Source organism: Bubalus bubalis, chromosome 4, assembly GCF_019923935.1.
Source record: "Bubalus bubalis isolate 160015118507 breed Murrah chromosome 4, NDDB_SH_1, whole genome shotgun sequence".
In the NCBI taxonomy this organism is placed as follows: Eukaryota; Metazoa; Chordata; class Mammalia; order Artiodactyla; family Bovidae; genus Bubalus; species Bubalus bubalis.
This window is the reverse complement of record NC_059160.1, coordinates 113,779,335-113,795,367: the sequence shown is the minus strand read 5'-3', so window position 1 is coordinate 113,795,367 and position 16,033 is coordinate 113,779,335. Positions and strand designations below refer to the sequence as shown.

Here is a 16,033-nt window from a genome sequence, read left to right as displayed (position 1 = left end):
TCAGTGTTACTGATCTGAGAAGTGTCTTTCTCTTGTGCCACTGAATATAGAGCATTGAGAAGTTGAGAACTGGAATTAAGTGGAGAAATTTAATAGAAAAGTTTAAAAAAAATGAAATTGGGTAAGTCATGTATTGGTTAGCTCCACCAATTATTCAGACTGTTGCTTACACCCAGCATCGTGTACCTGCTTCTGTTCACATTTAACCAATTGTACTTTAATGGAGTCCAAGAACAATCTCTCAAAAAAAAATCACTTAATTAACTATATGCAGTATGTATGTTGTGGATCTTGGCTTAAGACTGATGTCTATCTTCTTTCTTCTGCAAATGTGTATTTGTGATTGTTATGGTTGTGTTTTAATATTGGCGATAGCATTTTCATAAGCAACTAAACTTTCTTTGTTGAAAGGTTATATTAAGCAGAATTTATTTTTGTGAAACTTTTAAATTTTTTGTTGTTGAAAATATTCAGCAATATTGTTGATAGTCTTCTAAATGTATGGCCCAGACAAATCAGTTTTGGAATTTTTCACAAGTTGAATGGCTAAAGTGAGCTGAAGATAATAGCCTTTTTTCCTCCAGTGAACTACCATTAAATTTGTATTAACTAAATTTCAGTGGCCAAGAAAAAATGAATTATTCTAAGGATTTAATTCTTTCCAAATATCTTGTTATACTTTATCTTTTCATTTGCATGTGTGTGCACCTATAAGAGAAAAATATCAGAATCATAGAGATTTGAATGGATGATAGAGCCAAACGTGCTCAATTTTTGTTTTCATGTAGAAGTAATTGGATCTTAGTGCTATATACTGAAGAAATTGACTATGCATAGCAAATTTTGCATTTTAAATGGAAAGTTGCACATAGTATATAAGCTTTAAATGGATATATTGATAATATTCTATAAGGCTGTTTAAATTTTTATTTAAAAATTAGTTTCTTTAAGGGTGTTAACATTTGTAGGATTACTTAAGCGAATTTATAGGTGGTGCAGTGGTAAAGAATCTGCCTGTCAAAGCAGGAGGTGCAGGAGACAAAGGGTTCAATCCCTAGAACAGAAGGATCCCATGGAGTAGGAAATGGCAACCCACTCCAGTATTCTTGCCTGGAAAATCCCATGGAAAGAGGAACCTAATGGTCTACAGTCTATGGGGTCACAAAGAGTCAGACACGACTGAGTGACTAAGCACTCACAGAGTACTCCCATTTTTCTTTATTCACCTAATAGATGCTTAACAAGCTCTCAGTATGAAGGAATATAAGAAAAGGTGATATCTGAGATTAATAAAATAATATCCTGGGTTCCTTTTTTAGGACCTTAGTTTTTATTTGGCAGGTGATGAAAGTTTTGATGTAGAACTAGAGGTTGTGCTGGAATAATAGAAAAATTGGTCAGAGAGAATGAGAGTTGATTTGATGAAGAAGTAGAGTTCTATGGAGCTAAAGATAAATTTCAGTGACTAATTTGTCACTAATTTAAAGTCTTACAGCTGTTTATTTTGAGAGTTTGTGTAAGGGGTATATCTGTTTGAACATGCTTTTTCTCCAAAGAGTATGGACGTTAGCATAAGGTTAATATTTTAAATAATGAACAGTCTTCAAACAGCACAGAAGCAATAGTAAAATACTGAAATATTTTCTGTACTTTTCTCATTTCTTCTGTGTAATTTTTTTTTCTTTAACAGGAAATCAAACCTCAGAGCCATTATAACCATGGATATGGTGAACCCCTGGGACGGAAAACTCATATTGATGACTATAGCACATGGGACATAGTTAAGGCTACACAGTAAGTTTTTTGTTGGAGTTGTCTTCTTCTTTGACATCTGTTTTTAAGTCACCAACTGGGTGAGGTCCAGTTGATAAGCCTTTCAAGTAGACTCTTCCAGGGAACCACCCTAAGTAATGACTCCTCATTGGGAATGAGGCTTTGAAAGAACTCCTTTCCTGTCCTGTTCACTGTGATACCAGTACCAGGAATATAGCATTCTTTTCAAGGCTGCTGGGAGCAGAGGATGGGACTGTGGTATTTTTAAAAGATTTTTGTTTATTTATTATTTCTAGCCTTGGCAGGTCTTTGTTGCTGGGTGAGGGCTTTCTCTAGTTGTGACAGTGGGGGGTCCTCTCTGGCTGCGACAGTGGGGGGTCCTCTCTGGCTGCGGCAGTGGGGGGGTCCTCTCTGGCTGTGGCAGTGGGGGGTCCTCTCTGGCTGCGACAGTGGGGGGTCCTCTCTGGCTGGGGTGCTCCGGCTTCTCACCACAGTGGCCCCTCCTGTTGTAGTGCGTGGGCTCTAGAGCCTGCAGGCTTCAGTAGTCGTGGCCATGGGCGTCGTTGCCCTGCAGCACGTGGAATCTTCCCAGACCGGGGACTGAACCCATGTCCCCTGCATTGGCAGGCCATTTCTTACCATTGGACCACCGGGGAAGTGTGGGAGTGTGGTATTTTAAAATACCACAAAGTCCTCTGTTCTTCCTGAAAGTCTTCCTCTTTTTCTTCACCAAAGATACCTTCGGTAGCTGAAAGTCTTGTTAACTTTTTTCCCCCTAGATTCTGAAAAATCTGATGTGGTTTAGTTGCTGAGTTGTTTCAGTAGCCCACCAGGCTCCTCTGTCCACAGGATTTTTCAGGCAAAAATACTGAAGTGAGTTGCCATCTCCTTCTCCAGGGGATCCTCCCGACCCAGGGATTGAACCTGCATCCTCTGCATTGCAGGTGGATTCTGTACCAGTGAGAGGAACCTTTTCGGAAAAGCCCAAAACATTGATACTGCCTGTTGTTTCATTCCTTTCATGGAGAGGCAAACTTTCTGAAGTTCTTAGTCCACTGTTACCCTACTTTACACTATGTACACACAGTCAAAAACCAAAGCACACCCCGCCAGCTCTATTCACCAAGCAAATTATACTGCTCTACATGAATTTTTCCTTTTCAAACCTTGCTTCTATTAATATATTCTTTCTCTCCTTTGTCATTAATCTCACTCTCTAATGCATGATTTCCTCCAGCATCTTTCATCTTAAGAAAAAAAACACCTTTCTTTATTCCTCAAATACCCTCTAACTATGTGTGCGGTCTATGATTTCTACCTTTTAAAACATTTATTTAAATTTTGAAATGTTTCAATTCCCCAGGTAAATATAGAGAAGAATATAACTGTCAGATTAAGTAGATGCTAACATTTTGCTGTAATTGGTGCAGATTGCTCAGCATCCTTTTTCCCTTATCTCCCCAAGGAAACTTCTCTTGAAATTACTATGAATCATTCTCATGAACATTCCTCTGTGCGTGTGTGTGTGTGTGTGTTCAGTTGCTCAGTCATAGTTCACTTAACTAGGCACATGTAAACAGTTTTCTGAAAAAGTACAGAGAACTGAAGGTGCTCCTGTCCTCTCTTGTGAATTGTGGAACTCCTGCTGTTTGCTTAGGTTGACTGACTTTGTGCGTGCGTGTGTGTGTGGGTGTGTACATACGCGGTACAGAGCCAGTGTAGGTGTGCATTAAAGCAGTGAAGACTGTTAAATGAAAAAAAAAAAAGACTGTTAAATGTTAGTGAGACTACTTTCTTCCTCTGTTAACTGTGATGTGCATGTAGCTTCAACATTTGCTGCGAATGGTCCATTATTGTGTCGCCTTTCCCCCAGCCTCACCCTGGGGTATGCCTTCCCCATTTTGGAGGCCATTCTGTTAATATGGTCGAAGCTCATTTAAAGTTGTTTTTGTGTCGCATATTTCCAAGGATCCAGTATTTTGTTTTGGATAAAGTTGATGGTTTTTGAGACTCCATGATGGATTCTTGATGATTTGTTGTATTATTCTTTGCATTTTTGCTTATGCATAAAAATTTCCATGTTCTAGCATTTTGAGAAATATATATATGCAGCCACACAGTGAGCTAAACAGAAAGAGAGGAAAAGGTTAAGCTCTGTGCACGCATCTTTCTTCTTTATTAAATTAACTTCTTTTCTCGAGCTCTTCCAGTAAACTTTCTCTTATGTCTCCTTGACTTAAACTCACAAGACCCTTCCCTACCCACCCTACTTCCCACCTCCACACTTCCTTTTTTATTTGCCTTTAGGAATACCAAAGCTAAATTTCTAAATAAAGTATCTTAAAGTTGTAAGACATCCTTTTTTGTGTGTGTTGTTCTAAATCAATGATAAACTCTTTGTTATTGCTTCTTTATGATAATATTATCACATAATTGTATGTATTTTTAATAAGCTGCCTTCAGTGTTTTGTGGAATAGTGGTGATATTAGTAAAAAAAAAACAACTGATAGATATTTTTATTTATATACCCTGTTCTCTCCTACTTTATGAGTTATTGCATTCTTAGAGAAGAGAAATTTAAAATTATAAAATGGGTTAGTAAAAGCTGTTGAAATATTGGTATTTCTAAAGTAACATTTTATATTGAGAAAGCCTTTTTAGGTTCCAGGTATCAAAATGGAGCATCAGTTTCTTCTAGAAATGTTATTTTCAGCTTTAAATCTCTTGTCAAATAGTAGTAACAATCATGTTTTCCTTCTTTTTAAGATATGGAATATATGAACGCTGCCGAGAATTGGTGGAAGCAGGTTATGATGTAAGGCAACCAGACAAAGAAAATGTTACACTCCTTCATTGGGCTGCCATCAATAACAGAATAGATTTAGTCAAGTAAGTATTCTTTATTTTTAAGTAATTAGTTGTTACTACAAAATTATTGAGAATAATTATAAAATACATAATTTCTAAAATTCATAGCTTTTAAAATGTAATTTCTGTATACTTTTTTTTTTTCAAGAAAAGATTGTTTTTAATGTATGTTGAATGTTTATGTGATGGATATTTTGCTTAGTGCTTTTCCATGTATATTTTAAATCTTAATTCTTGAAATAACCTATGTGAAAAATAACAATTTTTACTACTGTCCTAATGATTTGGAAACTGATGCATAAAGAGGTTAAATATACTACCAAGTGACATTTGGCTGTTAAAGGTTGGCGTCTGAACTTTTAACTCAGGCAGTCTAACCTGTAGCTCACATTCTAAATATGAATTCTATGGAAAAAAGGAAAGAAGGAAAGGGAAAACAGGAGTTACAAAGATAGTAGGTAATAACCTAACTTCATATCAGCATAAATGAAGAATACCTTATATACTCAGTATACATTATTTTTATTACTTTATTTTTCTGCTTATTCAGTAATAATAAGTTAGATAAGCAGGAGTCAGAATGATAACAAAGTCTTAGTAAATCTGGCTTAATAGTCTCTGGCAATTTGGGCCTAAGATCTTTAGATAGAGACATGAATCTGAAATGAACTACTTGCAGATGTGCCTTTGAAGTACAACATGCAGAGTCTAGAGATAAATAGGATGTTAATATCAAGTAAAAGAATTTGCCCTTAGAGTACTAAAAAAAGATTAAGCAAGTAATAATTAAAGCATTGAGCTCCGTGAATCACTTTCTTCTGGAGAGCATGTTTCCATCTTATTTGCTCTTTTCCCCCTTCTTAAACCTCTAACTTTTCCTCTGCCTGCATGGGGTCTCTTGATGTCTAAATTCTGTTATTGTTTGTCAGAAAATGTTTTTATTTCATCTTCATTTGTGAAGGATAGTTTCAGATGGCATAGAAATTTAGATTGGCCATTTTTGTTTTATTTTTGTTGTTGACTCATTGAGAGTATCATTCCACTGTTTTCTGGCTTCTGTTACTATTGATAAATCAGTCTAAGTATTATACTTTTAAAGGCTTTGCTTTTTTTTTTTCTTTCTTTTTTTCTGACTGCTTGTAAGTTTTTTTCTTTCTGGTTTTCTGCAATTTCATGATGACAATTCTAAGTGTGGATTTCTTTTATTTACTCTGAGATTGCAAGAAAGTCTTGATTCTGTGGATTGATGTCTTCATCAGTTCTGGAAAATCTCAGCCATTATTTCTTCAAATAGGGCTTCCCAGGTGGCACTAGTGGTAAAGAACCCATTGCAAGTGCAAGAGGCACAAGAGACACGGGTTCAGTCCCTGGGTCGGGAAGATCCTCTGGAGGAGGAAATGGCAACCCACTCCAGTATTCTTGCCTGGAGAATTCCATGGACAGAGAAGCCTGGTGGGCTACAGTCCGTAGGGTTGCGAGGAGTTGGGACATGACTGATGTGACTTAGCATGGACGCATTTCTTCAGATACTGCTTCTGCCCCGTTCTCTTTTTGTCTCTTCCTGGAATGCCAATTAAATGTATGTCTGTCCTTTTCATCATATACAGTGTCTCTTACCCTCTCTTCTATGTGCACCATCCTTTTTTCTCTGCTTCGTTCTGGAAACTTCTTCTGACTTACCTTCCAGTTCTTTTGTACTCTATGTGTTGTCTGCTGTTAAATCTATTCAGTGAGTTCCTAATTTTGATTTTTAGTTCTAGAATTTCAGTTTTCTTTTAGCTTGTATTATTTGATTCTTTTGTTGCTAAAATTTTCCATCTTGTCTTACATACTTAAATATATAGTTATTATATAATCTGTCTGAGAAGATAGCATTGGGAGCATGTGGGTCTGTATCTGTTGTATTATTCTTTTGTGTGCCTGTTTTATCTTTGAATGTATACTAGATATTATGTTTGAAAACTTAGTTGTTGAATAATTTGAGGCCTAAGGTGAGAAGATACCATTTGTTTTTATTAAGCCCAACTTTAAGGCTTTAGATTTTCTGAAGCACTCAGGTGGCTGACTGCTATGCTAGAGCAAGGTTTAATTCTGGTTCTTAGCTGCTCCCGCAGTCAAGCTCTTGCGGTCCCAGCCCTTCTTTTGCTTTGTCTGCTGAGGTTGCCTCTGGGCCAACTCTCCTGCTTCAGCAAATTGTCTCTAGGGCAGTTTTAACCTTCTCCTGAATCTTAATCTCCTGATGAAGGTGAGTGCTCTTAATCTTCTTAAGTTTTATTTTTAGGAAATATTTCTTATATTTTGTTGAGCTTTTTAAAGTTTTCTTTAATTGAGTTGGTTCAAATTACCTAGCCTTCTGTAGGCTCTGTATTTCTTTTTAATTACTGTTATTTTAATCACAGTCAGTTTAGTTCAGTCATTCAGTCGTGTCCGACTCTTTGCAACCCCATGAACTGCAGCACGCCAGGCCTCCCTGTCCATCACCAACTCCCGGAGTCCACCCAAACCCATGTCCATTGAGTCAGTGATGCCATCCAACCATCTCATCCTCTGTTGCCCTCTTCTCATCCTGCCCTCAATCTTTCCCAGCATCAGGGTCTTTTCAAATGAGTCAGCTCTTCGCATGAGGTGGCCAAAGTATTAGAGTTTCAGCTTCAACATCAGTCCTTCCAATAAACACCCAAGAATGATCTCCTTTAGGATGACTGGTTGGATCTCCTTGCAGTCCAAGGGACTCTCAAGAGTCTTCTCCAACACCACAGTTGAAAAGCATCAATTCTTCAGCACTCAGCTTTCTTTATAGTCTAACTCTCACATCCATACATGGCTACTGGAAAAACCATAGCCTTGACTAGATGGACCTTTGTTGGCAAAGTAATGTCTCTGCTTTTTAATATGTTGTCTAGGTTGGTTATAACTTTCCTTCCAAGGAGTAAGCATGTTTTAATTTCATGGCTGCATCACCATCTGCAGGGATTTTGGAGCCCAGAAAAATAAAGTCAGCCACTGTTTCCACTGTTTCCCCATCTTATTTGCCAAGAAGTGACAGGACGGATGCCATGATCTTAGTTAAGCAATTAAAAAAATTAAATAGTACTTAAAGTCTTACAATGAAAACAGCAGCCCCTCCCTACCCTTTAGTTCTATACCCCCAAGGTAACTATTTTCAATACTTCAGATGTTTCTTTCATTATTGTATTTTATATTTTTATGTTGTTACTTTTATGTAGAAAGTTATCTTCTTTACACAAATGATAGCAAATGCTTTTCAGCTTTCTTCATTTAATTTTTGTTTCTTGAAGATTTTTCATATCAGTACAACTAGAGCTACATCATTCTTTTTAAAAAGCTGCATAATATTCAATTGTATGGACTTTATTTAATGGTTTACCTATTGGTGAACATTTAGATTGATTTTAGTGTTTTTACTATTTCATACAGTGTTGTGATTAATACCCTCTTCACATAGCATTTTGCTTATGTTTGTGTATATCTGTAGAATTCTTATGAGAAGGAATCTTGGGAGGATGAATTTTATTAAATGTTGCCAAATTTTGTGCTGTTTCTTGGCTTATCAGTTATTTTATTTTGACTTTCTGTTTGGGGATAGCCAGATGTCCTAGAACACCTCACTGCTAATACTTCTTCCTCTATCTGCTGTTACAATTTTAGTTAAATTACTGTGTAAAGTTTAAACTGTTGTGCATATGTACATTCCCACTGATAAGCCCAGAAGTGTTCAGTGATCCATTTTTGTTCTTGTAGAATTTTTATTTTTGTCTGAAGTAATAGTTGCTTTTTTCCCCTCATTTGTTTAACTTTCTGTATATCATAACTGATTGTTCCATACTCTTAAATAGAACTGTAAAAACCATCTGTGTGTACAAACAGTATCAGATAATTTATTGGTTTCTTTTTTGGTGGAGTGGAGAGGATGAAATCATTTCTGAATTTCTCCATCTTTCTGTTCTAGCTAAGACTGTTTGCTCTTGAGAGCTGCATACAGCTATCATCTCGAGACGCACCTTTGCATGCATTCTGCTCTTGAGAGCTGCATACAGCTATCATCTCGAGAAGCACCTTTGCATGCATTCTGCTCTTGAGAGCTGCATACAGCCATTGTCTTGAGACACCTTTGCATGCGTTCTGCAAAATCCCTTTGCTCCATTGTTGGTCTCAGTTTCCTGCATCTCAGATGCTTCTATCTGTTGGTTTACTCTCTGCTCCTAGTAGATAACTAAACTTTCTGATAACTTTCTGAGAGAAAGAGAGTGCTTGGGAGGAAAATGTTTTGAAGTTACTATCTCTTATGCCCTTACACCTTATTGGTTGGTTGGCTGAGCATAGACTTCTAGATTGAACTTAATTTTCTCAGAATTTTCAAGCATTTACTTGATTATGTTTTTGCTTCAAGTGTTGCAGTTGAGATATGTTTGATCTTATTCTGTTGATCAATAAGTCACATTTGTCTTGGGTAAAAAATAAATAAGAAACTCTAAAATGAGAAATGCAGACAGAAAGTCTTGATGTTGCCTGGGTTATGGATTATTCACCACTTATGGACAAGTGAGGTTACAGAATAAAGTCAGTAATTGTAGAGTGGGTTAATAATTATAGTGTCTGTGTATATTATATCTTCAGAGGGGTAAACTTAATTTCTTACAATACATAGTCTAGCAAGTTACTTTCCTAAAACAAACATAATTGTGAATAAATACTATTTTCAATAGCAAGTAGTATTCATAGCCTCAAGATTTTTACTTTTGAGTCTAGAGATACACCCTACTTTAAAGCTAAAGCATATTACTATTTCATGGATGCTAGCAGACGATACATGATTCTGGTAGAGACAAACGCCTTTATTATTCAGAGTGCAGCAAATAGCATGACCATCTTATTTACATAGCTCCCTCTTGCTCCTAGGTTCTATAGGAGCAGCTTGATATGGTCCAGATGGATGTAGCACACACAGTGGATATTCATTGCTTTTTTTTTAAAGCAATATTTAAGATTTATTTTGCTTTATAACAAGAAAGTATATTTATTTCTTCTTTACTCAGAAAATAGAAATATGAAACATTGACACTAATTCAAAATTGCATCTCTTTCAGATATTCCAATTTGATCATTGATCATACATTGACTTTGTAGATCATATATAGATGTAATGTTTTCAGTTTGGAAAGTCTAGGCATGACTACAGGGTCTGTAACAAAACAAATGAAATGCAACTAAATATGAAAAAAAAGACAAACATAAGCCAGCTATTAGAAAGGTTGAGTCAGGATATTAGAAAAATATTCTAATAACTTTATTTTTTAAGATATAATTGTATTTATTTATTTAAATTTATTTGTTTTTAATTGAAGGATAATTACAATATTGTGTTGGTTTCTGCCATGTATCAACATGAATCAGCCATAGGTATACATATGTCCCCTCCCTCTTGAACCTCCATCCCACCTCATACCCTGTCCCGCCTCTCTAAATTGTTACAGAGCACCACGTTGAGTTCCCCAAGTCATATGGCAAATTCCCACTGGCTCTCTGTTTCACATATGGTAGTGTTCATGTTTCCATGCTGCTCTCTTCGTCCCACCCTCTTCCTCCCCTCCTGGGTTCACAAGTCTGTTCTCTCTGTGTGTCCATTGCTGCCCTGCAGATAGGTTCATCAGTACAATATTTCTATATCTGCTGTGTATGCATTAATGTATGATATTTGTTTTTCTCCTTCTGACTGACTTCACTGTGTATAATAGACTCTCCGTTCATCCACCTCATTAGCACTGACTCAAATGTGTTCCTTTTATGGCTGAGTAATATTCCATTGTGTACATGTACCACAGCTTCTTTATCATCTGTCAGTAGACATCTAGGTTGCTTCCATGTCCTGCTGCTGCTGCTGCTAAGTTGCTTCAGTCGTGTCTGAGTCTGTGTGACCCATAGACGGCAGCCCACCAGGCTCCGCCATCCCTGGGATTCTCCAGGCAAGAACACTGGAGTGGGGTGCCATTTCCTTCTCCAATGCATGAAAGTGAAAAGTGAAAATGAAGTTGCTCAGTCATGTCTGACTCTAGCAACCCCATGGACTGCAGCCTACCAGGCTTCTCCGTCCATGGGATTTTCCAGGCAAGAGTACTGGAGTGGAGTGCCATTGCCTTCTCCGCCTCCATGTCCTAGTTATTGTAAATAGTGCTGCATATAATTATACTTCCCAACCCATGGGCTGCTATGGGTTACTATATGAAGTAACAACATATAGTTGTTACTATAACAACTATAACATAACTATAGCATATATAACAACTACATATGTTATAGCATATATAGCATATAACAACTATAACAACATAACAACATATAGTAACTTCATATAGTAACATCACCAACTCCCAGAGTCCACATGAAGTCATTCATGTCTGACTTGTTGCAGCCCCATGGACTGAAGCATGCCAGGGTTCCCTGTCCTTCACTATTTCCCAGAGTTTGCTCAGATTCATGTCCAATGAGTCAGTGATGCTATCCAACCATCTCATCCTCTGTCGCCCACTTCTCTTCTTGCCTTCAGTCTTTCCCAGCATCAGAGTCTTTTCCAATGAATCAGCTCTTCACGTCAGGTGGCCAAAGTATTGGAGCTTCAGCTTCAGCGTCAGTACTGCAAACAAAGAGTTGATTTCCTTTAGAACTGACTTATTTGATCTCCTTTCTATCTGAAGTACTCTCAAAAGTCTTCTCTAGCACCACAGTTTCAAAGCATCAACTCTTCGGCACTCAGCCTTCTTTGTGGCCCAACTCTCACATCTGTGCATAACTACTGGAAAAACCAGAGCTTTGACTAGATGGACCTTTGTCGGCAAAGTAATGTCTGTGCTTTTTAATATGCTGTCTAGGTTGGTCATAGCTTTTCTTCCAAGGAGCAAACGTCTTGTAATTTCATGGCTGCAGTCACTATCTGCAGTGATTTTGGAGCCCAAGAAAATAGTCTTTCACTGTTTCCATTGTTTCCCCATCTATTTGCCATGAAGTGATGGGACCAGATGCCATGATCTTAGTTTTCTGAGTGTTGAGCTTTAAGCCAGCTTTTTCACTCTCTTCTTTCATTTTCATCAAGAGGCTTTTAGTTCCTCTTCACTTTCTGCCATTAGGGTGGTGTCATCTGCATATCTGAGGTTATTACTATTTCTCCCGGCAATCTTGATTCCAGCTTGAGCTTCAACCAGCCTGGAATTTCACATGATGTACTCTACATCTAAGTTAAATAAGCAGGTAACAATATATATAGCCTTGACATACTCCTTTTCCAATTTTGAATCTGTTTGTTTCTATGTCCAGTTCTAACTGTTGCTTTTTCACCTGCATACAAGTCAAGAGTATATCCTTTGCAGCCCAAGATGGAGAAGGCTGTATGTCTTCTGTATGTCTGTATGTCTCTATACAGACAGCAAAAACAAGACCAGGAGCTGACTGTGGCTCAGATCATGAACTCCCGATTGCAAAATTCAGACTTAAGTTGAGGAAAGTAGGGAAAACCACTAGGCCATTCACGTATGACCTAAATCAAATCCCTTATAATTATACAGTGGAAGTGACAAATAGATTCAAAGGATTAGACTTTCATGTGTCTTTTTCAGTTACGGTTTTCTCAGGGTATATGCCCAGTAATGGGATTGTTGGGTCATATGGTAGTTTTGGAGAAGAAAATGGCACCCCACTCCAGTACTCTTGCCTGGAGAATCCCATGGAGGGGGGAGCCTGGTAGGCTACAGTCCGTGGAGTCACAAAGAGTTGGACACAACTGAGCGACTTCACTTTCACTTTTTCTTTTCATGGTAGTTTTATTCCTAGTTTTTTAAAGAAACACCATACCGTCTTCCATAGTGGCTATATCAATGTACATTTTCACTGGCAGTGCAAGAAGTTTTCCTTGTCTCCACACTCCCTCCAGCATTTATTGTTTGCAGATTTTTTGATGATGGCCATTCTGATTGATAGGTGATACCTCATTATAGTTTTGATTTTCATTTCTCTAATAATGAGCAGTGTTGTGCATCTTTTCATGTGTTTATTAGCCATTTGTATTTCCTCTTTGGAGAAATGTCTGTTTAGGTCTCTTTCCCACTTTTTGATTGGAATGTTTGCTTTTCTGGTATTGAGTTGCATGAGCTGCTTGTGTATTTTGGAAATTAATCCTTTGTCAGTTGTTTCAGTTGCTATTATTTTCTCCCATTCTGAGGGTTTTTTTTTTTTTTCACATTGTTTATACTTTCCTTTGCTGTGCAAAAGCTTTTAAGTTTAATTAGATTATACTTGTTTATTTTTGTTTTTATTTCCATTACTCTAGGAGGTGGGTCATAGAGCAACTTGCTTTGATTTATGTCATCGAGTGTTCTGCCTGTGTTTTCCTCTAAGAGTTTTACAGTTTCTGGTCTTACATTTAAGTCTTTAATCCATTTTGAGTTTATCTTTGTGTGTGCTGTTAGGAAGTGCTCTGATTTCATTCTTTTACAGGTAGCTGTCCAGTTTTCCCATTGCCACTCACTGAAGGTAGTTTTCTCCATTGTATATTCTTGCCTCCTTTGTCAAAGATAAGGTGCCTGTAGTTGCATAGCTTATCTCTGGGCTTTCTATTTTGTTCCATTGGTCTATATTACTATTTTTGTGCCAGTATCATACTATTTTGTTGACTGTAGCTTTGTAGTGTAGTCTGCAGTCAGAACAGTTGATTCCTCCAGCTCTGTTCTTCTTTTACAAGATTGCTTTGGCTATTTGGGATCTTCTGTGTTTCCATACAAACTGTGAAATTTTTTGTTCTAGTTTTGTGAAAAATGCCTTTCGTAATTTGATAAGGATCTCATTGAATCTGTAGATTGCTGTTGGTAGTATAATCATTTTCACAATATTGATTCTTTCAACCCAGGAACATGGAATATCTCTCCATCTTTGATTTCTTTCATCAGGTAGGTTTATTTGTAGGGTTTTTTGTTGTTTTTGTTGTTGCAGTGGTAAATGGGATTGATGCCTTGATTTCTCTTTCTGATTTTTAGTTGTTAATGTATAGGAATGCTAGTGATTTCTGCGTATTGATTTTGTATCATGTGACTTTACTAGAGCAGATTAGCTCTATTAGTTTTCTTATCGTATCTTTAGGGTTTTCTGTGTATAGTATCATGTCATCTGCAAACAGTGAGAGTTTTACTTCTTTTCTGATCTGGATTCCTTTTATTTCTTTTCTTTTCTGATGGCCATGGCTAGGACTTTCAAAACTATGTTGAATAATAGCGGCAAGAGTAGGAACCCTTTTTGTTCCTTACCTTAGATGAAATGCTTTCAGTTTTTTACCATTGAAAATGTTTGGTGTGGGTTTATCATTTATGGCCTTTATTATGTTGATATAAATGGCCTCTATGGCCATTTTTTTTAGAGGAAGTTTTTATCATAAATGGGCACTGAATTTTGTCAAAAGCTTTTTCTGCATCTATTGAGATTATCATATGGTTTTTGTCCTTCAGTTTATTAATATGGTGTATCACATTCATTGATTTGTGTATATTGAATCCTTGCATCCCTTGGATAAACCCAGCTTGGTCATGGTGTATGATCTTTTTATGTGTTGATGGATTCTGTTTGCTAGAATTTCACGGAAGATTTTTGCATTTGTGTTCATCAGTGATATTGGCCTGTAATTTTCTTTGTTTGTCATATCTTTATCTGTTTTGGTATCAGAGTGATGGTGGCCTTGTAGAATAAATTTGGAAGTGTTCCTGCCTCTGCAGTTTTTTGGAAGAGCTTGAGAAGCATAGGCATTAGGTCTTCTCTAAATGTTTGATAGAATTTGCCTTTGAAACCATCTGGCCCTAGGCTTTTGGTTTTTTTCAGAGATTTTTTACCACAGTTTTGATTATGATTTCCTTGTGATTAGCTTGTTCATAGTTTCAGTTTTTCCTGGTTCAGTCTTGGAAGATTGACCTTTTCTAAGAATCTGTGCATTTCTTCTAGGTTGTCCATTTTATTGGCATATAGTTGCTCTTACGATCTTTTGTATTTCTGCATTGTCTGTTGTAACCTCTGCTTTTTCATTGCTTATTTTGTTTATTTGATTCTTCTCCCTTTTTTTCTTGATGAGTATGGCTTATGGTTTGTCGGTTTTGTTTATCTTCTCAAAGAACCAGCTTTCAGTTTTTTTGGTTTTTACTGTTGTTTCCTTCACTTCTTATTCATTTATTTCTGCTCTGGTCTTTGTGGTTTCTTTCCTTCTGCTAACTTGACGGATTTTTGTTCTTCCTTTTCTAGTTGTTTTAGCTGTAAAATGAGATTGTCTATTCGGTATTTTTGTTTCCTGAGGTGGGATTGTATTGCTGTGAACTTACCTCTTAGACCTGCTTTTGCTGTGTCCCATAGGTTTTGAGTTGTGTTTTCGTTGTCATTTGTTTCTAGGAATTTTTTAATTGCCCTTTTTATTTCTTCAGTAATCTGTTGGTTATTTAGAAACATATTGTTTAACCTCCATGTGTTTGTGTTTTTTAAAGCTTTTTTCCCTGTCATTGATATTTAGTCACATAGTGTTGTGGTCAGAGAAGATGCTTGGTACAATTCAGTTGTCTTAAATTTACTTAGGTTTGACTTGTGACCCAAGATGTGGTTTATCCTAGAGAATGTTCCATGTTCGCTTGAGAAGAAAGTGGTATTCTTCTACATTTGGATGGAATGTCCTGAAGATACCAGTAAGGTCTCTCTGGTCTAGTGTGTCATTTAAGAGTTGTGCTTCCTTATTAATTTGCTGTTTTGATGATCTGTCCATTGGTGTAAGTGGGTGTTACAGTCTCCAACTATCACTGTATTACTGTCAGTTTCCCCTTTTGTGTCTGTCAGTGTTTGCCTTGCGTATTGAGGTGCTCCAGTGTTGTGTGCGTAAATATTTACAATTGTTATGTCTTCTTCTTGGATTGATCCCTTGATCGTAATGTAGTGTCCTTCATTGTCTCTTGCTATATTCTTTATTTGTCTATTTTGTCAGATATGAGGATTGCGGCTCTGGCTTTCTTTTGATTTCCATTTGCATGGAATATCTTTTTCCATCCTCTTACTTTCAGCCTGTATGTATCTCTAGCTCTAAAGTGGGTCTCTTCAAAGCAGCATATATATGGATCTTGTTTTTGTATCCATTCAGCCAGTCTGTGTCTTTTGGTTGAAGCATTTAATCCATTTACATTCAAAGTAATTATTGATATATATGTCCCCTTTGACATTTTCTTGTTTTTGATTTGTTTTTGTATGTCTTTTCCTTCTCTTGTGTTTCCTGCATACAGAAGTTCCTTTAACATTTGCTGTAAAGCTGGTTTGGTGGTGCTAGATCCTCAGCTCTTGCTTTTGTGTAAAGCCTTTGACTTCTCCATC

The 16,033-nt window shown here is 36.9% G+C and overlaps 1 protein-coding gene across 1 annotated transcript in view; it reads left to right on the top strand.

Annotated features, from left to right (window-relative positions):
* Positions 1-16,033, top strand: part of ZDHHC17 (zinc finger DHHC-type palmitoyltransferase 17) — a 99,464-nt gene that overhangs the window by 23,431 nt on the left and 60,000 nt on the right. The window contains exons 2-3 of the mRNA XM_006073216.4: positions 1,691-1,794; positions 4,541-4,663. Of these exons, the coding sequence (XP_006073278.2) occupies positions 1,691-1,794; positions 4,541-4,663 (227 nt within the window). The remainder of the gene's footprint in view (positions 1-1,690; positions 1,795-4,540; positions 4,664-16,033) is intronic.